The sequence below is a fragment of the Lycorma delicatula genome, chromosome 3 (genome assembly GCF_047948215.1).
Source record: "Lycorma delicatula isolate Av1 chromosome 3, ASM4794821v1, whole genome shotgun sequence".
NCBI classification, from domain to species: Eukaryota; Metazoa; Arthropoda; class Insecta; order Hemiptera; family Fulgoridae; genus Lycorma; species Lycorma delicatula.
Genome location: NC_134457.1, coordinates 3,145,852 through 3,170,868, shown reverse-complemented (window position 1 = coordinate 3,170,868; position 25,017 = coordinate 3,145,852). Strand labels below are relative to the sequence as shown.

The window sequence follows — 25,017 nt, the reverse complement described above, 5'->3', positions numbered from 1 at the left end:
ATCACTTTATTTCATTTTTTATAAATAATACTGGGTGTATAAAAAATGTGTTGGAAGTATTTCTTGTGTAATCCTAATAAAAAACTTATCAGAACTGTGGAAATGTTCTTACACATGCATCCACGCTGTTAATAGGTGTTAAATGTATCAGCACATATGTTGGCGCAGGGACTGAAAGCCTATGTACTAGCATTTTGCGTGCATTGGCCTCTGTTACAAGCAAACAAAAAACATTGTAATTTTCTATGTCTTTTGTGGTATGGTAATTTACTCATATAAAAAACAGGTTTCATAAACTTGCTGTAGTGTATGTACTTGTTGAGTTTTATTCTAAATTATATATTGATGTTGTGATGTAGGCCTACTTCCTGTTGTATAGCAATTAATAATAGTAGAATTATACATTACTAATGTGCTATTTATGAATTGTTGTAAACACAACATGCAATTCTAAGAATTTCATTTACTTATTTTTAATCTACTCTAATCATTGCGCTGTGAAGAAATCATATGTCTCACATCTCTTGTAATTGCGTTCTAGAAGTGGTTATTATAGAAACATGTATTGGTTATATAGAAAAATATATTCCTACTGTAAAGAGAATTATTTAAAAAACCCGCGAAAGTGAAATTAATTTTAAAGGGAGTGAAATATCTTTAAGAATATTATGTAAAGTCGGATTTAGAAGGAAAAGTAGAAGACAACCAGAAAATATTGATGGAATGGCACGACATTAAAATACAAAGAATGAAATTTCTACGACAAATTTCCCTGTTTCAAGAAGAAGGAAGACCAATTGTATACACAGATGAAACGTACATCCACAGTAATCATGCGACACCAAAAATCTTCATGAGGGACTGAAAACACCAGTATCCTAGGGCTCACTATTAATAATTGCCCATGCCAGCTGTAATAAAGGATTTATTAACAACAATTTACTTATGTACGAGTCAAATAAGAAAGGAGATTTATCACAAATCAATGGATTCCAAAAAGTACTTGAAACGGTTATGGGAGAAGTTTATTCCCAACTTGCTACTTTAGTAAGTCATTGTACTAGATAATGCATCATATCACAACATTCTGGTACAAAAGCAACGAAATTCTAACTCTTCAAAAAGCGATGTGATAAAACGGTTAGCCAAATGACGAATTAACTGTTATGATGAAGCTGAATTATATATTATAAAATTATATAAAGAAAATCAAAAGAAATTTCTAATAGATAACATTTTTGAAAATTTTGGTCACACAGTTTTACGGTTGCCACCTTATCACCCTGACTTAAATGCCATTGAAAGGATTTGGAGTGATGCCATTGAAGTGAAAGGGCAAGTAACTAGAACAAATACATCTTTCAACATGTCAAATGTTCTTAAGATAGCTGAAGAGGAATCTCATAGCGTCTGAAGCTGAATGGAGCAATGTCTGTGAACATGTTTTTAATGTGAAAAAAAATCCATTGAAGATTAAATTTATATGATGTGCACATCGACAGTTTTGTGATAAATGTGAATTCGGAATCGGACACGAGCCCTTTAGAATCTACCGACAACAGCTACTTTGGAATTTGCGAGCTACTGCAATAAAGTGAGTAGAAAAATAATTGTTTAAAGTACTTTAACGTAATAATATTAATCGGGATACTTAACTAGTTTTAATTAAGTAGCGTAGTATGTATGTTTTTTTTTATATCATTTATATTAAACTGACAATGTTTTCAGTCAGCCTAGTACTGTGCCAAATGTTTGCTGAATGCTAGTAGTTTTTTGTGCCAACTTACGTGCTAGTAGTTCTACAGGATTTGAAGCCTACTGTGCATGCCTTGTTTGCGATCAAAATGTTGTAGCATGAGAATGACGACTTTCTTGATTGTATTGTGTTTAGTGATGAGTTGACATTTCATGTTAGATAGAAAGTTAACACGTATAATGTACTATGTAGAGGTCATAAAATCCAGAAGAACTCTTATAATGTGAAAGGGATTCCCCAACATTAGATATTTTCTGTGCTCTATCTGAACGGTAAGTTTATGAGCTGTTCTTTTTCACTGAAAGTGTAACAAGAGTTGCTTATTTGGTTATGCTCCATATATATATATATATATGCTCTTTCCGTGGCTACAAGATGGGCCAAAGAATTTTATTTGGACACAAGATAAAAGTGAGGAGGGGTGGCCTTCTCACTGGCATAACTCTTTACAGGATCAGTTGATCCCCGACCACTGGATCGGTCAGCGTGGACCCAACAACAGAGCTTGTTTGCAATGGTCTTCAAAGTCGTCTCATTGAACCCACATAATTTTTCCTTTGGGATTTTATAAAGGATCTTGTGTATGTGCCTCTGCTACCTATTGATTTATCTGAATTGAGGCACAGAGGAAGCAGTTGTTGTCCCATTACTTCAGACATGCCAGTTAAAGTGTGAAATTAACAACTTTCCCATTAGTTGTATGTGTGCTGTGTGACAGAAGGTACTTACTCTGAACAGTCAGGGAAAACTGTAGTTATTCTTTGTAATTCATTACTGTAACTCAAAGTTAGAGATATTAATAGCTTTAAAACCCAATTTTGTTTTTACACCTGTATGTGTAAATTACAATTGTCCAGAATCTTTTTAATTGATAATAATCACATTTTCACAATTAGTAACACTTTTTTCATTTTACTATATTTTTAATTTTAAAGCGATGATTATTACAATTGAAATGTTTTCAGAAATGTTAATATTGTCACATGTTTGCTGTTTGACAAGGATATTGAGAGACTAACAAATACAAAAATTTCTTATAAATACAATTTATTACTCACAAACAAAATAAATAAAAAATATAATTACAATAATAGTAATGAATATATATATATATATATATATATATATATGTATGTATAACATACAAAATAATAATTCAAATAAAAAACAAGATTTATTTAATGACAATTAAATTAATAAATACTAAAGTACAGTCCAATTTATTAAAAACGTTATAATGACTGCTAGAAACAATTATTGTATTAACAGTATAATACTAGAAATGTCTAAAGTTCATACGATTCAATTTTTGTAAGTATTATTACTTTTACTGTTTATAAAAGAACTACCCCGCTTTATGAATGAATTAATGTCACTTTCATTACTGTTTACCGATAACTTGCTGAACAATTTCCTGTATTCTACCACTGTCCATGCTGGAATACTTGTGATGTACTCTTCACGTGTTACTACACACTTACTGATATTGTTATCACAAATGCACTGAACACGGCCTTGCCAAACTACTCACTCTGTTTGCTGGTCCCTGGCAGTATTTATATCTTCCCATTCATCACCACCTTTTCGCTTCTTACCGGTCGTGTCCTGTCTTTCAATGGCATTACTCTCTCTGAATATGATTCGTTTCTAGGACTCCACATTGCTACTTCTGTATTGTCTAATTGCAGGATATGTCCAACAACTGCAGCTGCATCGTAAGCTCGAAGGATGTCCAGACCAAGGATGAAGTCGTCCTTAATTTCAGTGACAAATACCCACTCACGAAGACAACAGCAACTACGCAACCCTCGCTGAAAACTGGTAGAGTATTTCCAGATGTAGCACTGATGACATAAGGCCAGTCTAGCTTCTTTTCAAATGCACTAATAACATCTGGTCCAGCTGCGAATACCAATGCTCCTGTCTCTACTATTATCTGACATAAACAATCTTTAGTTACCCCATCAACAATGAAGCCGATGAATCCTCTTCTTATCATCAAGACTAACAAGACTTGGCAAAATGAGGATAATGATATTGCTGGTATTCTCCTCCATTGATTTGGTGCTTCTTAATTGCCTTGTCAGTTTCTTGCAGTTGATTTTCAAATGCCCGTTCTGCTACAGCTGCGGCAGATTGGTCAGTCTTGTCCTTCAGTAGCGCAGCTTGCATTCTTCAGTCTCCTGTTGTAATTATTCAGCCTTCACAGAAGTCTTGATTTCATTTGCTGAATCCTTATTGACTCCCATTCTTCAAAGGCTAGACGTATGGTGAGATATGCACCAGCTGCTTCCAGTCACAGAACCTGAATAAGGGTGTTATTGACTGACTTCACTGACCCGAGAAGAAAGTGCCTCTTGATCTCGGCATCCTGTAGCTTGTTGATGAAAGTGTGTGGTGGCAGGCCAACTAAAGCTCGTTGAGCTAGCTGCTTGATAACTTAGGAGAATTCCTGCAGCGTCTTGTTGGTCTTCTGAACTCTTCCCCATAGCTCACACCTGAGTTAGCCACCAGATTGTACTGTCTGAAGCAACCCTCTAGTGCTGTGATGACATCATAGCCAGAAGTGGATTATACAACATGGAGAACTTCCAACCATTATGACTGGATACCACCTAAAATTGCTGCTTGAAGACAGCCCACAATGTACATCTGTCAAACTTGACTGGCTTTACCATTGTAGGATGTCTCATCAATTCATAAGCCTCGGTCCTGTGAACTGTTAACACAAGATTCCCTGGCGCTACAGGCCACTTCCATTGCCAATGCAATGTCCTCATGACTAACTTCTATAACTTTATTTACATTAGTTCCTAAAGTTACTATTAACTAATTGTTTTCGACTTTAACTTAATAAAGTTGGACTTAAAACTTTCATCTCTTAATTTACTACTTCATCTCATTTTTCTTACTACTTCATCTCGGTACTAAGGATATATCATTTATTCTCAACATTAGACATACGATCATCCATGCTTTCATTCACTTTATTTGTATTTTCATCCATATTCTCTTTTAGTTTATTCACATTTTCAGTTATGTTTTCTTTCTTATTCCCTTATATTCATATTTTCATTCATACTTTTTTTTGATACTTTCAATCATTTGGGTTAACAACGCTATAATGTCTTTAGTAGCCACCATTTTGTTACTAATAAAATTCAATTATAAATACAAGAACAAGAATAAAAATAAAAAACACCTTAAGTAACTACTACTGCAGTTAAAAAAAATTTAACAATAAACCAAATTTAAAAATAAATAACATAAAGTAAAGCAATCAGTACACACAACCAATTAAAATACAATTTGACTGATATAAACCTTGAATCGGAGGAACCTCATTTACGGACAAATTGTCAGGCTCTGTAAGATGTTATTAAGAGTGCGTATGTGAACCTGTGCCCTACCAACTAAACCTCCTATCTCCCCTTCCAGGGTCAGATCCGCATTTAAGCATAAGCATGGCCTGGGGGGGTGCCTTTGCCTCTAACCCCAGGACAAGACTGCACTAGGCCTGGCTATGCCATTCCCAGCCGCCCAGCCCCGGAAGCCAGGACTCAGTCTTTTGCACCTGCCTCAAACAGGTGAACCCCTGCCAGGACTCTTGTCTTAATAGAACAGAGTTTCAAGAGTCCCACTGCTTCATCACTACTGCCCATCCATGCTAGCACGATGACTGCACAGCGAGCCTCCTATCCTCCCCTTGCTTCCCGCTCTTTCTCGCTCAAAATCCCCGTTATGTATTTTGATATTACCTCAAAGTTTCTTGGTCCTGCGGGCATTGTAGATACCATATTCTGTGTGTTTAGCCTTCCCGTCTTCCCCTCACAGTCATTCCTTTCCTCAATCCACCTCTGGCACTCGAAAGCCACATGCTCAAGAGTATCTCTTTCACCGCATTAAGGGTAGGTGCTACCCCTCTTATCAACTGGTAAGTCCATCTACCCTTAGTCAACTTTTCGCACCGTGTCTGCCAATCGCTCTTCATATCTTTCAGAGCTACTTCCTCCTTCATACAGCCTTGTTCTTATTCTTGCCAGCTGCTGTAGGGGGGAATACCACTACCACTTGGATAGCCTCACTCTCTACACTGGTACGCCATGATCCTTTCTCCATCATCCATTCTTGCATCATTTCAATTGATGCATTTACAGTACCAGGGACCCCTTCCTCTGTTCTTGCCAATACCACAAGGACTGTGTCATCAGCAAATGCTATTAGTACTACTCCGTCTAAGTACCTCAGCCGTAGTATGTCATCAAATATGAGGTTCCAAAGGATCGGCCCCAACACCAATCCCTGGGTCACCCCACATGTTAACTTGAATCTCAGTTCCACCACTCCTGTCTGATGTATGAGATATCTATCCTGTAGATATCTTTGAATGGTTCTCCTTAGATATCCCGTAACTCCTCTCTCCCTCAGCGTTCTGAAGAGGGTCTCCCAGCTGAGGGAGTTAAACGCATTTCTATCCAGTATCAGTTCTATCCACTATTTCCATCATTTTGCTCAATGCATTCGTTGTTGACTTCCATTGTCCGAAGCCATATTGCCTATCACTAAACTTTCCCTCCTCGTTGATTTCTTCTTGCAGGCACATTTCCAACATACATTCACAGAGTTTGTACAGATTGTTTATCATGCACAATGGTCTATAAGATTCAGGCGCTTCTTCGGTGCTGGGTTTTTTAATTAGCACTAGTCATGCTTCCTTCCAGCTTTCGAGAAAGTGTTCATTGCTCAACATATTATTCATCACATCAAGTACCTCTTGGGGCCACCTGCACTAGGATGCAGATGATCTCCACAGGGATACCGTCCAGACCCAAGCTTTTACGCAGTTTCATTTTTCTTGTCTCACTTATCAGTTCGTTCATTTAAATAAAATAGATCTATTTTATCCGCTGCTGTTCCCTTTCTGGGTCTTTCTGTGTCGAAAACAAAACTAATGCTGTCTCACACCTGTTCCTCAGTCAGTGCAGGAAGCTTGTGTGACCCAGTCTTCCGGTCACCAGCCAGAAACCTCTTCCCCAGGGGGTATTGAGCCACACTCTCACATAATTCCTTCCAGCTGTTCCTTTTGGATTTCTTAATCGCTGCTATATATGCATCTCGGGCTTCCATATCATTCTTGCATGCCTCTCTACTGCATTCCAGATCATTTCTTCTGGACTCTTGCTGAACGACCCTCCGTAACATCCAAGATGCTTTACGCAGTTGATTTAACTCCTAGTTCCACCAATATGTTTGACGTCTCGCTGGTATGCTCATTCCAACTCTGGACCATAAACATTCATTGGATACGACTTCTGCCAGCTCTTCTGGCGAATTCATTCCTACAAGTCTAGGTCCTATCTTTGTAGCAAACTGTGCACAACCTCATTTGGATGTTACTATCCTCTGATTCTTTTAGAGTCCTACCATCACACTCGTTTCAAATGTAATACACAAATGATCCTCAACAAAGCCCTCCCACCGATCCACTTGCAGCTATCGCTATAGCGGTGTTGGATCGCCGCATCCGTCAGCCGGTCTACTTTCCATATTTACCCCGCCACCATTGAGACATTTGGTTCCAACAGTAGTATCATATCCACTCTCTCCCTGACGGCCTCCTCCCAGCAGAAGTCCATCATCAGCCTACTTCTATTTGTGTTGAATTGTAAGAACCTCATTTTGATGCCTTGTGCACCAATGACGTGTGAGGCCTCCCTTACCACACAAAGTGCATACTGTTGGCTCTTCGCACTGCACTCTTCTGTGCCCAGTCTTTCCTAATATAAACCTTGAACTAATATAAACTATACCATTGACTCTCTAGCACTGTCAATATTCCACTTCTGACACCAGTGGTGCATGTTATCATGAATTGGCTGAACACAGCCTTGCCGAACTACTCGCATCATCTACTGGTCCCTGGCAGTATTTATATCCTCTGGCCTGAAGAACCAGTACCCAACTCATCCCTTTATTTGAAGCATAATAATTTTCATTTTCCATGCCCTTACATTTTCTATAAATCCTTATTCTGGTCTGGTAATCCTTCTGGTTGGACAGGATCTTTTGGAGGTGCCACTGTCCGTATTATAGAGAACAAATTGTTAACTCTAAGAAAAGAGTCTCTTTTAGTTGCTTTTAAATTCTTCTTTTATTATTTTCTTTTTCTTATTGGAAAGAAAATCTTATTGAAAAGAAATCTTCTTTGGAAGAAATCCATTACCCAGGTCTTTTATACTGGCCCTGTTACAATATTTACAGATTATCATAATGAATTTTGGTTTGTTTAGTCATCCATCACCTATGCCACTATTAGCTCTTATAAAAATCGCCTTACTAGATGTATTATCCAAAGAGTTATATGGTAGACTAGGAGGCATACTCAGGTATATAACGATTGATGTGTTGATTTACAAAAAAGTAAATTTCTCATAGTAGTATCTTATTGGCATAATTTGAGGATGTTTTTTTTTAGCATTGTAAATTTTTTTCTTTTTTTTTTTTGATATCATATTATTTTAGTTAGAACATTCTGTTTGCTCATAGATCAGCATTGTTGTTTTCCCCTTCATTTAGAAGGACAAAACATTTCCTAATCAGATAAAAATACATAGGCATTTACTTCAGGTAGAAAATTATGAAATTTATATTTTATCAAACTGATGCTGCAAAAAACCAGCATTTTTTTTTTTTTAATTATGCATCTTTTTTTACTGTAATATAAATATAAATATAAATAATAAACGTAAAATCTTTATAATAAAAATATTTTTACATTTAACAATTTTCAATGTTTTTTTAAGAATTTCAGTTAGTATGATTTTACTAAATATAAAATTTTTCTTTTATCACAAATATTACTTTTGTTTCAATTTTTTTTTTAATAATCATAAGCATTGGATTTATAAAAAAACTATGGGTATGGATAGAGGCAGGACTGCTTTGGTTTGGATCTCCTTTTGGGATTTTTCCTGCTACAGTTCTCTAACCAAGTACAGGTTTTGTTCTAGAATTTCATGTTTTTGCCACGTTCAGGTAACTACATTAATGGATGGACCAGACAACATCTTCACATTTTCATAATATTTTTCCATCTGTAAAAGTCATAAAATATATGGAGAAATAATAGAAACTAAAATTACATTTTCTCCATTGTTTTTGTTTTTAAAATATTTCTGAAAAATAATCTTTTTCCGTCATATAAAAGTATAAAATCAAGCTTAATTGAATCAAAGGTAGTTAGTTCTTTATATGTAATTTACCTTAACGCTTTTTTTAAGTTACTTTTTTAAAATTTATAAGTAAAATTAATTTGCTAATTATTATGCTGCTTAGTGCTGAAGATATCATAGCCTGTTGCAGTGCACCTGTGGTTTATCATTTGTATAGTTGAAGGTAATAAAAATGCTTCTACTTTCATATGAAAAGTAAATAAATTTACACTGTATTATTTATTAATTAATGATATAGATGTCTTCATAATCTTAGAGTGTAATATTTTGTCAAAAGGATGTTTACTATAAAATAAAATTATCAATCACTCTTATATCTAAATGTAAGTTCTTTATTTGATTGACCATGTATTTTATATCCATTAATTTAACTGTTTAATGTATTTTTTTTTCTCACCACAATATATAGTTAGATTAATGGGAGTCAGCAAGTTTGTACATAGTTAATAAATTATTAATTATTTTATGTAAAATTACTTCTATAGGGTTTTTTGATTTTATTTAAACATATATTTATTAGTTTTTATTAAATTAAAAGTTTGTTACGATACTTAGGAATTTACCGGTTTCTAATTATATTATTAATTAATACAAATTACTATCCACATGATTACTCTACAGCATATTTGCAGCTGATGTAGCACAAGCAAGTGATATAACACAGCTAAGCAACTACCGATTACTTATATGCTTATTCGCTAAATAAAAGTATTTACGTGGTTTAAAAGATTATACTTTAGTGACCATGGTCGACTTAATGTTTTCATCATGAGCATTGCAGAAAATTGAGACGTTTAGATGATCTGAAATATGTACAGAATGTCCTGTAAATCTCCATATGAAATTTATATGAGTTTTCCGTAGGAAAGATAAACAATATAAACCATCTTGAGGAACATATCATATCACCAGTGCCATTACAAGCAAACTCCAACTTTGCTTTGCGTGTTCTTCAGCAGTGGAGGAAATGCATCAGAATGTGTTTTCAAAGTGATAGTAGTTATGTAGAACATATAAATAAAAAATGTTTTTCATAAAAAAATATTTATTTTTCTGTATATTGAAACGTAGTGGGACACCTGTATATATTTGGCTACAAAAAAAGAACTTTAAAATTAAAAATTAAATTTCTTAATTAATAACTTTGTATGAAAAAAGAAAATGATATTATAAAACATCTTTTATAATAAAGCGGTTATAACAACATAGAAACGGTAGTAAACCTGATCTACATTTAGGTGTTTATTCTAAACTAATTATCCGAAATGCAGTTCACATTTAAACATCTGGTTTTAACATTCAGACAGATGTTCTCTTGTTAATGAATATAATATATACCCGGTTCTTTCCTTACTAGTCGGTTCACAAGATTCCGCTTTTGTAAGCATGAACTATTTCATTTTTATTACACAATTCCAAGAAGCATTTTAACGCTTTACTTTTATTTCTCCTGAATTTACATAACCGTCTTAAATCCACCATAGTTTATTTATTTCTTTTTAGCTGTACTTAAATTTGTAATTTTTTTTTTTTTTAATCACTGTCAGAAGAAATGACCTCTGTTTTCTTTATTAATCCTTTATAAGCCTTTTATCTTTTGTATGGATTCTTATTGTGGATTTCTTTTCTCTTATGTTACAGTTATCTGGTAACACATTTAATGGGTGCTGATCTGAACAATATTGTAAGAACACAGAAATTGTCTGATGAACACGTACAGTTTCTTGTGTATCAGATTCTGCGAGGTTTAAAATACATACATTCAGCTGGTATAATACATAGGGTAAGTAGTCTTCTTCTAAAAGTACATCCATAATTGTACCTAAATCTTCTTCATAAAATAGATATGGGTTATTTTATTAATGCTTGTATTATTTTTGTTTAGCTATTGTAATAAAGGCTCCATTAACACTTCTTTTTATTTAATTATATATGTATTCATAAATAGAGAAATGAATGAATTAAGCTTGGCGTGTGATACATGTTATTCTTGAGAATGGTTGCACCATTTTCAGTAATTACTTATAATGATATTTCAAGCAACCAACATAGCAAAAAATGCACGCTACTGGACTCTGCATTTTTTACTATTATAATTTTTTTTAAGTACTTCAGTATTGTCTTCTAAGCAGCATTTCACAACAGTAAAGTAAAAATATTATTTACTATGTTACAGAATTTTATTCCATAAAAAAAAGTAAATACATATAATTTTAAGATTATTTTTAATTAACATGTTAATTAAAATCAATTATGTATTATATTTTCTAATTTTTATAATTTGCATTTAAGGCTTGTAGCCAGTTAATTGTTTTTAACAAAAAATGTATAACATTTACTCTGATAAATAACAGGGAAATCTTTTGTAGATAATGGTCAATATAGTTGTTATGAATATAATATATTGATTTAAGGGAAATTATTTTTTTCTCACCATTATTTAGCTATATACTCATAAATCTTCCTGCATTGTAGTCGATTCACCTAACACGGGTTGCAGGATCATTTTTAAAAATTCTGATATTTCGTATGCCATAACCATTTAGAAAGGTAGGATCATAATATTGACAATTAGAAGACAAGAGAACATTACAAATTTATTATTAGGTTAATTGGTTGTTGCAAAGGGAAAAAAGGGATTAACAATTTTTGTAAAAATCTATTAAAAGAGTATTGCTGACAATAGTCATTTAAAGTATCTTAGTGTGAGTTACCACTATAGTATTTTGAACAATTTTTTTGTTTTTTCTATGAAAAAAACTACTCGGCTTTATCATGCAACTATGCATAATAAGTATATTTTCTTAGTTACAACTACCTATCTTAATAAATTAGTAATGCCCTCCCTTTTGACTCTCTTTTCACAATAGGCCTGATCGCTTTGAAACTTTTGAACAATCAATTCATTCTGAAAACATTCTATTAAATGGAAAAATATGTACTCAAAAATTTCCTAAGAAACCTTGAAAAGCTGTTGTGTTGATTTCAAATTTCTTCAGAAACTCTATAAACAGAATTATATTAATGCTGAAGAAAACTTCTTAACATATAAACTAAAGAGTACATATAAATCAGATACACCAATTTTTATGCATGTTTAATCATTCCATGTGGCATTTTTACTAGCTCCTCACCTGGATAAGATGTGTAGACCCAACGTTTTATTTTTTTCAGCTTTCAGCATGTCTGTGGCCTTGTAAAAACCATAAGGGTAAAATATCAAATTAAATTAATCTTATTTGTACATTTTTTAATCATTTTTTCTCATATCTGAACCCAATGTTAAAGTCAAAATGTAGACGCTTCAACTTTCGTCACAAAAAAATTTAATTAAAAAACTTTAGCTCATTAAATCTAGAGTTAAATCCTTTGACCGAGGTGTTTAGATCAGGTATAAACAGATACATAGGCAAAAGCTTAAACATTGAATGAGGCAAATATGATACATACCTTCTTAGAAAAATGACTATGTAAAAAAAAATAGGGATTATATAAAATTTTAAAGGCGATCATTGTAAATGGTAAATATTTGCAAGGCAAGTGATGGGACCACATCACCACTGTGGTTGGAGAGTTGCGTGGTCAGCTGGCTTGGTGGGTAGGGGCACTTGTGGAGGCCCATAGGTATACTGTACTCCCGCTGAAATCTGAACGGCTAGTGTCAGATTATTGCACACCAATATGAAGTACAGCATGTTTGTGGCAACAGAATGAAATATGAGAGTTTTTTTAAATGATCACTTAACCTATTTAATTAAAAATGGGCAATCTTATATGAAGATCCTATTGCCATTAGGTTAAATATTAAATGATTGTTAACAGATTAAAAGGAAACAGTCACTGTTATGTATTATGGTCTTTTCAAAATAAACATTAAGTATAGTTCTGTGACTTTTTTTCTTTGCTGAATGTAAACAGGTTACACTACTTTTCTCTACAGCAGTTAATATTTTATTTATTTAAAAAGAATTTTTCTTTTAATTATAATCCCATTCCAGTCTTAGTAATTTTTATTTGCTGCATAATTCTATTTAGCTTTATGAGATTAAAGAAATAGCCATTTGTTATTGAAACAGCTATGCTTATAAAGCAGCAAACAATCACAAAAGTGTTAAAAAGATCAAAGATGATGAGAAAGGAGTGAAGATTGAGTAATTAAGGAGAAATATTTTTAGAACATATTGGATAGCTTTTACAGAGGTGTAAAGTTAGTTTATGTCTAAAAGGAACTTATATTTTATTAAATTTTTTGGTTTCAAATTTTTTTAATGAAATGAAATTTGACATAATTAGCAAAAATTTAATTTGAGACTAAATTGAGGTTTCTTTTTATTATTTTACTGCATCTTTGAAGTAAGTGACTAAGCTACCAAGACATGCGTCTAGTTTTGGGTAACATATTACTAGCTTGGTGCGAGCTTACTACCAAATTAAAAAAAAAAATTTAATTTGAAAAGCTCATTGTAGAATCAATATAAAGGATACTTTCCTGCACATATAAAAATAATGATGACCTCGCATCGAATACACCTATTTACCCAGTCTCACTGTCCTGTCTCATCGAACAAAGAACACATCACCACTTCCGTGCGAGCCAACTCAAAACACGTCTCCACTCCATGACTGCTAAATTTACACTAGCCCCAAAACAAAGAATGTCAGTCTGGCTTCCCCCACCAGACGCTCGTTCGTATTTATGCACGTACACACTTTTTTCTGAGAATGTGTACGGACTCACCAGTCCACGATGACATCACCGTCTGGCTATCCAGACCATGTCAGACATCAAAAAACAAAGTTATGTAATACAATTTCTTATCAAACTAATTATGTTTATTTAACTATTAAAATAATATAATACTATTGCCTATATTCTGTTTTTAATATCAGCTAAGCCAAATGAATATTAACTACTTTTTAAAATATTGAAACTTTTTTCTTTATGACAGAATATATATTGTTCATAACCAACAAAATTTAGAATGGTTACATTGGTTATGCCGTATCATAAAAAAAAATATATAAAAAATATCATAAAAAGTGTTTAGTAGATTCACTAATAGTTTATCTGGATTTCATCTTTTCACCTTTAACACAGCTGTGTTAAGCTTACGGAATCTCATAAATATTTTTTTTTATTAATTTAAGCATGAAAATCATACATAATTGTTAATTAATTGACAATATTTATGTAAAAATAAAAAGGGTCTAATTAACAGTAGAGGCTGTAAGCCAAATTATCCACTATTGTATCTAAAGAGAATCTGTATGATTTGGTTCTTTTAATTTGGGATGATAACTTGCTCTCCATTTTTGAGACGGTCTAGAAACTAAATGAAAAGTAAAATAATAACTAGACTTAAATATTTTGTATATTTTTATTATATTTAGGTTCATTTTTTTCTGTTTTGACCGACTCAAATTCAGCAATTAAATTTTAGGATTTGAAGCCATCCAACATAGCTGTAAATGAAGACTGTGAATTAAAAATATTAGATTTTGGATTAGCACGACCCACTGAAAATGAAATGACAGGTTATGTCGCCACCAGATGGTATAGAGCACCAGAAATAATGTTAAATTGGATGCATTATAATCAAACCGGTATGTAAAAGTTTGTTTTAAGGATCTGTTTATTATTTTATTTTAGTTTGCTTTATTGTTTACCGATCGGTAAAAATAAATTTCTTTCTTTCTCTGTAACAGTTTACTTTTATCGGGTGTCGTTCTGAATGTTTGCTGCTCTTTGACAATACAGTTTTACAAATTTTCCTCTGGTTTTTCATCCAAATGTGTAGATTTTCTCTACTTACTAAATTTTGATGTTCTTGAGATTTTCATTCTTTATCTAGTAAGGATATTTCTAGCTCTTTGAATCTAATACAGGTATGTATATTTTTTTGTGCAGATCAGAATACACTCAACAGTGCCATACCTAATTGTAAAAATTCTTCTTGAGTTTAAGTATTCAAATAATTTATTAGTAGCTAGTTATGTTCTCAAGTATCAGCTATTCTACATTAACCATCAGTGATATATCACATAAGCTGCAAAATTTTACCAATTTGATATTTCTTTTAATTTCATATTTTTTAGTTTTTCTGTAATTTTTCCATCTACAGTTTGATTCTCTAATGTTATTACAGAAAAAAATGTTTGGCAAAATTATGTAACATGCTATAGATGAAAACATAATAGACATTGATATTTTTTTTGTTATTTAACAAATGTTTAAAAAATAAAATAATCCTGTTACCAGAAACGAAACGTGTTGCCAAAAGTACAAATCAGCTGCCTTATCTTGTTGATTTCTGCTTATTATTCCCTCTCTACACGTCTTGAATAAATTATATTTCACCTTTTATATATCTGTTAATCAATTAAGAAATCTTAACATTCATGTTGAACATAGAACTTTGTGTGTTCAGATATTATTCTTTTTTCTTTTAATTTCTTTCCTCATGAATCCATTCTTTCAATTCCTTATAACGTTGTATTTCACTTTCAAGTTCCTAAATATGAAAAATTATTTTCACGTTTATATACTCTTTTTCTAATAATAGTTTTATATTATTTAACATTGTCATCCAAACAATAAATATCAATAAAATCATTCCTTTATCTTTTATCCCCCTTTTACGCAGACTTAATTCTACATTTTCTGTTTTATTTATAATAGTGATAGCTTTTTTATGTTGTGGTAGAAATGTCTTTTGATGATTCTTAATCATCAAAATCTAAAAGTTGCAATCTTCTTTATCTTATGATATTTGTTTGAAACTGTAAAACTTGGTAAATGTGTTCTCCATTGGTCAATTTATTCTTAGTTGTTTGTTTATTTGTATCATAGCAGGAAGACTCTTACAGTGAAGCTGAACTATTGTGTTAGAACTAGGAAATCACCTTCAGTTGAATTTGCGTTATTGTTCGTTCGCAAACTTACTAGATATTTGGTTCATTATAATATTAAATTAGCCTATTTTATATAAGTTTACATTTAAACATGAAAACAGGTGATAATTTTATCTGTATAATATTACTAAAAATAGCAATAGCACTTTAATAACGCTAATATGTAGGTGATAAAAAGTTACAGTAAAAACAAACTGAGTTTAATAAATTATTTTTTCCATTATTTGACTAATGTTTGTATGTCAATGAAATGAACATTAATTAGTTTCCATAAATGGATCAGGTATATTCAGGGGTAAATAAATACAACTTCATCTCTTCCTCTTTAATGAAAGAAAAAAAATCAAATGATGATAATTCTATTAAATTGTCAGTTAAATGATGTAATAACTTATTGGAAATTAATTTATATTAACTTCTGCATGATTAAAAGAAGCCATAAAAATATCAAATATTAGGCATCAAACAAGGTATTAATCATGGAGATAAAAACAAGCTGGATTTTAATTTTATTAATGATTTAACTGTGTTCATCGGATAAATTACAAAGATAACTCTGATAACAGTCTCCATTTTCTGCTGTTGCATGAGGTTTGATAGAAAAAATGAGAATTTTTATTTTTACCAAAAAGAATTGAGTTATTTTTCTATATTGAAGTTGTACCCTTCAAAATCCCAAGAGTGTAACACGTAACAGCATTTCTTCCGATCCTCAAAACATTTATGGAAATCATTTTTGGCTTTACCGATCATCACAAATCATCCATTTAATGTTCTCTAAATCAGGAAAACTAGAAAAATTCATAGGGTTCAATGTCTGAAGAGTACGAAGACTGTGGCACTAGTATGCTGTTACTTTTTACTAATATCACAAATTAATAGTGAAGTTTTGATGGAGTATTATTTGGTGCAAAATCCAAGAATTGTTTGTCCATTGGCGATTATTTTTTTATTACCTCATATAAACTGAGTAAAACTTCTGAGAAATACTGTTTGTTAACCTTACAATCTTGCGGTAAGAAAAAACATGAACAGGAGAACCTTAACTCTATGAGCTTTTTTTAGTGTTGGTTTACAGGAAGCCCGGTTGGAATGATTTGACCTTCACCCACATTTCACATTTCAAATGTGGGTGTAAATCGTACACCCACATTTCATCATGAATGACATGTTTTACTAATTCTGAAACCTCTGTGATGTCTAACAATTATTCTGCAGTGTCACTTTTGTTGAAAATTCAACAGTTTTGGAAAAAATTTCTTTGCTGTTCATTTCACACCCAAAATGTCAGTCAAAATTGTTTTACATGAACCATAAGAGATTTCCTGTCTTTTCAGTAACTTCTTTTATTCAATGATTATTGATCACAGTGTCCTTTATTTTGTCAATATTTTCATCAATTAATTTGTTAGGATGTTACAGTTTTGTCACCTTCAGTATTTTCATGGCCTTCTTCAAACTGTTTGTACCACTCATAAATATTTAGTATCGACATAATATCTTTGCCATAGCTTTTTCTAACATCTTCACTGACTGCTTCTGTATACTTTATTCCAGCTTTAATGCAAATCTTTATTTTGCCATTTTCAACAAAATAAATCATCACTTGTAATAAAATATGTTCTAATTACTCGAATGCCAAATTTGAACTGCTCATCTAATATGGCTAAAAATATTGATCTTCAGTGCTGCCATTGTATAGGGAAAAATGAACTCGGCTGAAAAGATAAAGCAGATAAGAGTAAAAACTTCTTGTTGTTTTTTTACTGCATCTCTTGTAAATGTTTTAAAATGTGTGAATTTTCCTTTTTTAATTTACGTAATTATAGAATTATAGCGTAAGTTACATTAACAAATATATTACTAATAATAAAAAATGTGTAAATTTTAACAATGATCTTTTTATTTAAGAAGTTAAAAAAAAAAGATGTTTCAAATGGTTTTCTTAAAATACTTGTGGGTCAGTAAAATTATAAATTCTCATCATGGTTTTACAAAAATCAAATGTTTTATTATTTGTATAGTTTTATATAAAAAAAGGGTTTCTGATTATACTATGTGATGTTTTACACATTCAAATTTAATTTTTATTATATAATTAGTTTTCTGTCAGTTTGTGACTTTCTGATTCTTATACTTAAAGCCCCTACTTGTTCTAGCTGGTTGCTGTAATCGTGATATTTTATTCTTAAATAAGAATTATTTATTAAGTGTTTTTCATATCTGTTAAGTAAATGTATTATTTAAAATCTCAATTTTAATTTATTTGTTCAGTGATATGATCTTGCTATTTTATTTAGCGGTGATTAACTGAATTCCATAATGTGGATTATTGGTGAAGATAATACAAGAAAAGATTGCAGTCTTAAACTTTTTTTATATTTTGGGTAGTTATTAATGATGAAAATCAACAATATTTTGATAAAATGTACACAGTTGATAAGAGTTTGCTTTCTGAAATTAGTTTATGTTAACATATTACATTAGTCGGCTTTGAATGTTGTATGTAATTAACATTTTCACTTCTTTTACCTCTATAACTTATCTTTTAAAAGTAGTATAATTACTGTATTCTATAATATGTAATTAAAAATATTAACTCTCTGTGCAGTTGATATCTGGTCTGTCGGGTGCATTATGGCTGAATTGATAACTGGCAGAACACTCTTTCCTGGCACAGATCGTATCCTTTTAGACATTTCTTATTAATGATGAATCTTTTTTTTACTGTATTGCTATGTTTATTATAATTTAGTCAAAAACAGTTATTGTCATATTCTTTGACCATTAAAATATTTAATTATTTTATTTTTGTTTCAGTACTTTAGTGTAGATTTGTTTAATACTATAAAAACATTCCAGCTCTTATAATTAATTTACAATATTATGTGTTACTTTTATTTAATTTTCTTTTTCTTACTTTTTTCAACAAAAAAACCTTTAATTGCTGCAAGTGCAACAAATCTGTTGACTTATTTGTATTCAATTTAATAATTTAATAGTATTATGTACTTTTGATTTGAATAGTTAATATGAAAAGGATTTGAATAATTTTGTTTGATCACATTAATTTAATAATTATTTTATCATTTAGATTTTTATTTCAGACTTTTTTTTTGCTGTAATTCGCTTAATAGATATGTTTATTATTAATTTAATAACCTCTCTTATTTTAAGTGTTAAATTTTTTCTGGGTAACAAATGACATTCAGAATTTGATTTAAAAGTATAAATTCCTCATTTAAATAAATAAAAAAATTATTGGCAGAAACCATTCAATACTAGAAAGAGAGAGAAACAGCAGTTTAATCCCTGACTAACTTGTTTTTAATTCATGAAATATTGATAGATTTATTATTTCTATAATAAGGTGGCGTGAAGCTTGGCACTTGAAAATGTGTGGATAAAATTTATATTAAAATGAGTGGGTTCTAATTATATTATTTGAGTTTTCCACTAAAAAAAAGTCAATTCTTATTCATAGACCATCCAGTTAACTTTGTTCGTTAAAGTAAACCGTATTTTTGAACGGTAAATTATTTTCATTTTAGTAACTGAATTCAATGGTCTGTTTAGTTTACTTTAACAAGTCAATGATCAGATTTTTTTATTTTACTACAGTATAACACCATCATTATTTTTGTAGGTTTTACTTATATTTAAAGCTGTAATAGAGATTTCTTTTAAATCTAGATTTGGGGTTAAATAATTAATGTATTTGTGTGTGTGTGTGTAACTATATGCATAATGCAAGTCAATTGGAATTCAACTTAAAAAGATGGAAATGTTTTATTTATATATGAAAAATAGACTTGCTGGAAGAATAAGTGTCATGCTTCCCACTGCGGCGTACATTATTTGTTTTTCATTACTTAATTTTTATTTTTAACTTTTCTTTTGTTTAAGTTTTATCTATGTAAAATTTCAACCGTTCTCAGTTACTAATTCAGAATTTTTTCTAACCAAAAAAATGTTATTGTTTAAATTTTTATTTAATAATGCATGTTTATTTTATTACACATAAAGTCAGTCATAAAAATAGATTTATTGAAGTTTCTTGTTTACTGAAAACTTTCTTTATACTTTGACTGTGACCCTAGCATCATAAAAATACATTTTTTTATTTTTTCGAATTTCTACTGCTTTAGGATATTTAAAAAATTTATTTATATGTGTTAAGACAAACAGTAGATTAGATTCCCCTTTTTTATGCATATTAGTTGCTACAGAATTAGGAACCATTCTGTGTCTTAAAGAACCAAATATATTTAAATTTTTTTCATAAGGTTAATAATGGTTAAAAAGAATAAAACAACTTCACTTTAAGAGAAATTCTGGTAAACTAAATAAATTTTTGTTTTATTTCCATTGTATTGATTCACTTAAGACCAGATTATAATTGATGTACTATCTCTAATTATTAACAAACATTTTGTAAATATATATCCCTACATTTAATTTACTTCTAAATTTAATGCTATATTTCAACAGAAATTTTTTATGCACATGTTTAATCTCATTTTTTATAGTATGAACAACTTAACATCAAACTATTTAAGTGATTCAGGCCATCTCTCCCCCTTTCTCTCTCTCTCTCTCACTCTCTCCATTTCTGTTTATGTGTTGGTGATTAAATGATTAATAATTTAAGATGGCATTGCCAATTGCAGTTTTTTAACCATCTGAGACTTTTTTTGTTGGTAAAATATTACTTCACTTACTGTAAAACCTTTATTATGTCATATATTTGAATATTTATCATTTATTTCAAAAACTGAATGTCCATTTTGCATTTATTGTATGTAATGCTTTGATGTAGACCCAAATTTTCTGCAATTATTTACGTATAGGACTGGTGTTGCATTCTGTGTGCTGCCTAACACACAATAAACCTTAACTCCTGTATGCATGGTGTTAGGTTCACAGTCATGTGTCAAGTTCAAGCAACATAATTTTTTTGTAATAAAAACTTTACACTTACTCATAAATCTGAAAATGTTTATAATTTAAATTTTTTTTAAGCAGGATCGACATTTTTTACTAAGCGGTTACTCAGTATTATAAACCTATACTATTCTGTTAAGATTCAATTCTCAAGTCTGAGAAAATGCAGTTTTTCTTATTTATAAAAATAAAAAAAAATACCTTATTATAATAGAAAATTGAAATAGTAAAAATAATATTTTCATATTTAGTCTTTCTAAATATCTTTTATTATTATGAATGAAAACTAGATAAGTAAATCTAATTTACTAATTATAATTCTAATCTAATTAGAATTGGGATTATAAATTAAAAATGTACCCAAGAAAATGAACAAAGCTGTACAGCATTCGCTTTTCTTTGATATTATTAATTTTTCATTTAAATTCATAAAGTCGTTTTTCATAGTTTACTTCTTTGGAGAAACTTTTTTTCAAATTATACCAACAGAAGTGCAAATATGTCTTTATCAAGTTAGTAGATCGAGCCTGTTTAAATAAACATATCTTATTTCTCTTTTTGTACTTGTTGCATGATATTGTTGATTATTTCTGTTATGTTATGCAAACAAAATATGTTGTTTTTAATTACAGTAGTGTGCATGCTGTAGCTGGCGATTCAGTGGTACGGTTAATATACCGCATACAAATGTTTATCTTTTTATTGAATTTTTCTTATTGTTTTTAATACTGATGAAATGTTTACATCTGGCAGAGAATCGTTTCCTCTTTTTTTTAATCTGAGATTCTACTGCTGTGTTTTGAAATTACTCTTTAAGTGGTTGGGTACTAATTTTTATATGTTTTTTAAATTACGAAAATATAACATTTTATTTTGCTTATATGTATTTTTTTTATGATTTTGTTAGAACATTATTAATATTTTTCATTGTTTTCATCGTTGATTTTACCATATTTTTATAATATACTATTAAATTTTTTTTTTTAATAATGTTTCAAATTTTGAGTGCTGATAAAAATATAACTTAATTTTTTGTTTGTTTATAGTTGCAGTATTTCAATAATAATTAAGTAATTTTATTGTTTTTTTTTTAGAAGTGTTACAAATTAAAATCGAACTAAAAAGCTAATGTATCATCATTTTCTTCACTTATATTTCTGAAAATTGGTAAAATCCTTATTATGATAAATTTTTGTTAAAACTATTTATTTTTTTTTTTAAATAATATTAATTTTATTTTTTTAATGCATATTTCTAGTTTGTTTTATTATAGAAACACAGTTTGAACATCCGTAATTATTTTTTTTTTTTTTGTTATTTTGATATAACTAATCTTTACTTAAATGGGAATTACATTTAAAAATAATCATTTATAATATAATGTTGTGGCTGTACAATAAACAAGGATCACATTTAACATCATTATTGTGAAAATGTTTCTTTCTATTATTAATCCTCTGTTTCTTCAGTCAAGTGCTAGCTTGTCTAATATTCTCTCCATAGAGGTAAAGAGCACTAGTTTTGCTCATATCCATATAAGATTTTATTTGATCATTTCACTTTGACTGTATACTCTAATTTTTTTATTATAAAGCATTGGTTTACTTAAATATTAACTTTCTTTTTATTTTTGTTACTTCATTGTTTTCTTATATTCCTGCTGTTCAAAATGTGCAATATATTTTTTTATGACTGAAACATTTTTTCTGTGTTAACAAGAAATTTTTTTTATTGCGAACATTTGATTATTTTATTGTCTGTTTTGATCAGAATATGTCAAGTAAAAGTGAATTTAATGGAAATTGACTTCATTGGCCTGATAAATACCTGTATTAGTATATACAAGGTAGGATTAAAAAGTTCCTGGAATCCCTCATTCAGTTTAATGTACTAATAGTGTAGTTAATGGAAGAAAAAAGTTTGATTTTTGAAGAAAATTAGTAGAGTTTAAGGAAGTACATGGGGGTTGAAGTTTAGGATAGGTATTACTTGTTTATATGCGACTGGACAAGATTTTCACTAACTGGACAAAATGGTGGCTGTTCAAAGGTGGTGAAAATTGGTTTTTCAATTTTGTAGGCCAAGATAAACTTCCTAGGCAAAAATATTCTGAATAAAAGTTGTTGGCATTTGCAGTACCTAAAATTTAAGCCCTTAAACGTTGAATTTTTTAAATTAGTTACTGTAAATAAACTGAAAACCCATTAAAAATCACATTTTTTTTTTTTTTTGCAAAATCATTATTTATTACTAAAATAACTTTTTTTATTATTTTAAAAGTTAGCTCTTGGATTCCAAATTCAATGAGTGGTTTCACAAGAAAACTGGTGTATTTGTTGCTGAGACATGTAATTTGTTTATAAAAAGGCAACTGTAATTATTTTGGCATTTAAGAACCTTTTTTGTGTAAGTTTCAAGTGCAGTCTGTTCTTCAAGACTTATACTTTCAAAAATTTTGACCAAAAATAAATGTAAAACTTGTTTAAACTTCTTCAAAAAAAAAGTATGCTCGCACGGTAGTTGTGGAGAGGAAAGCGGTTTGCAGCAGTTGCACACAAATAAAGCTGAATTTGTAACTTCAAATCGGCAGCATGCAAAAAAATCACTCTATCTTTGCGAATTTTGGACTGATCAAGAACATTTTTTTTTATAATTTTTTAAAATTTTAAAAATTACCTTAAATTTAATATACTTTTGAAGTAAAATTTATGAAACTATATAACAGTAATAATTGTACAACAGTTGACTGGAACCAATCAACATGTATTAAATGGACCGGATATTACGTAAACACAACAAATGGTGTTTATAAATAGTATTCTGTCTATGTTCACATAAACACATACAGAGTGTACTCATATTCATGAGTTACAACATTACAATTATTATTTAAATTTATCTTTTTTTTTCATCTACAAAAATGAAGAGTGAGTAAGTAAGTACATAAAAGCCAACTATGTTTGAAATAATATATAAGAACTTATAACTCAATAATTATTTTTTTGAGCTACTCCCAGTAAACCCAAATTGTCTAGATCCATCCAAAATTCATGGAGATAGATTGATTTTTGCACTCAGGCGATTTTGAAGTTACGAATTTAGCTTTGTTCGCACGTGACTGCCGCGAATCACTTCCCGCTCCATGATTATCACAGAAGCACACTCATTTTTTGAGACAAGTTTAAACAAATTTTACTTTAATTTTTGGACTAAAACTTTTCACCATTTGAATAATAGATTGCATTTGAAATTGATATGAAAGTTGTTAAAAGCCAAAATAATTACAGTTGCCTGAAGAGTCTTTTTATAAACAAATTACAATATCTCAACAACAAATAAACCAATTTTCTTGTGTAACCAATCGGTGAATTCGGAATTCCAAGAGCTAACTTTTAACAATAAAAAAGGTATAAAACAACAAGAAATTTAATTTAGATTAACAGGGAGTATATAGTTTAAAATGTGCAAATTGCGATCTGGAATAAATCGGGATGACAAACTGATCTTTTTTTATTAGATTAATGAACACATTATATAAATAAGGGAAATAAAGAACAATCCAATTTTGCTAGACATATCTTAGAAAATAATCATAATTACAACCGAGACAATTTTATTAATATTCTTGAATATTCCAATAACGTTCATAAAACAATTTCATTTTCTAATTGTCTTACAAAAGACTTTACAAGCTCTCTTCTTAAAAGAAGCTTTCTAATTAAAATTATTACTTCTTATGAACCTTTTACTGTTAAATGACAAAGTTGCTAAATATGCTTTGCCTATTTAAAAAATTATAGTTTGTGTAATATAAAGGGTTTTAATATAATTAATAATTATTTTAAGCAGAAGTTTTTTTAAATTTAAATTCAACATTTATTTATATTTCTAAATTTTATATTTGTCATCTTTTTGTTGCTGTAATTAAACTAGTGTCATGTTTAACAAATGTAATAAAGTGAAGACTCTTGACTAATACTCATTAATTAGCAAAAGTTTTCAAATAATGGTATAAAATTACTTGTAATTTCCAATCATGTGTAAATAAAAGAAAATTACATATTTTAAATGGTGAAACGCTGAACATCACATCACCAAAAATTGTCAACACAAAATAATTCAATTTCATTTATATCAAATTTTGATTCTAACCCGGTAATTTATGTCATCAAC

The 25,017-nt window shown here is 30.1% G+C and overlaps 1 protein-coding gene across 2 annotated transcripts in view; it reads left to right on the top strand.

Moving 5' to 3' along the window:
* LOC142321350 (mitogen-activated protein kinase p38b-like) overlaps positions 1–25,017 on the top strand; it is a 111,033-nt gene that overhangs the window by 16,885 nt on the left and 69,131 nt on the right. For both annotated transcript variants that reach the window (XM_075359365.1, XM_075359366.1), the window contains exons 4-6: positions 10,630–10,771; positions 14,430–14,592; positions 18,512–18,583. In XM_075359365.1, the coding sequence (XP_075215480.1) occupies positions 10,630–10,771; positions 14,430–14,592; positions 18,512–18,583 (377 nt within the window). The remainder of the gene's footprint in view (positions 1–10,629; positions 10,772–14,429; positions 14,593–18,511; positions 18,584–25,017) is intronic.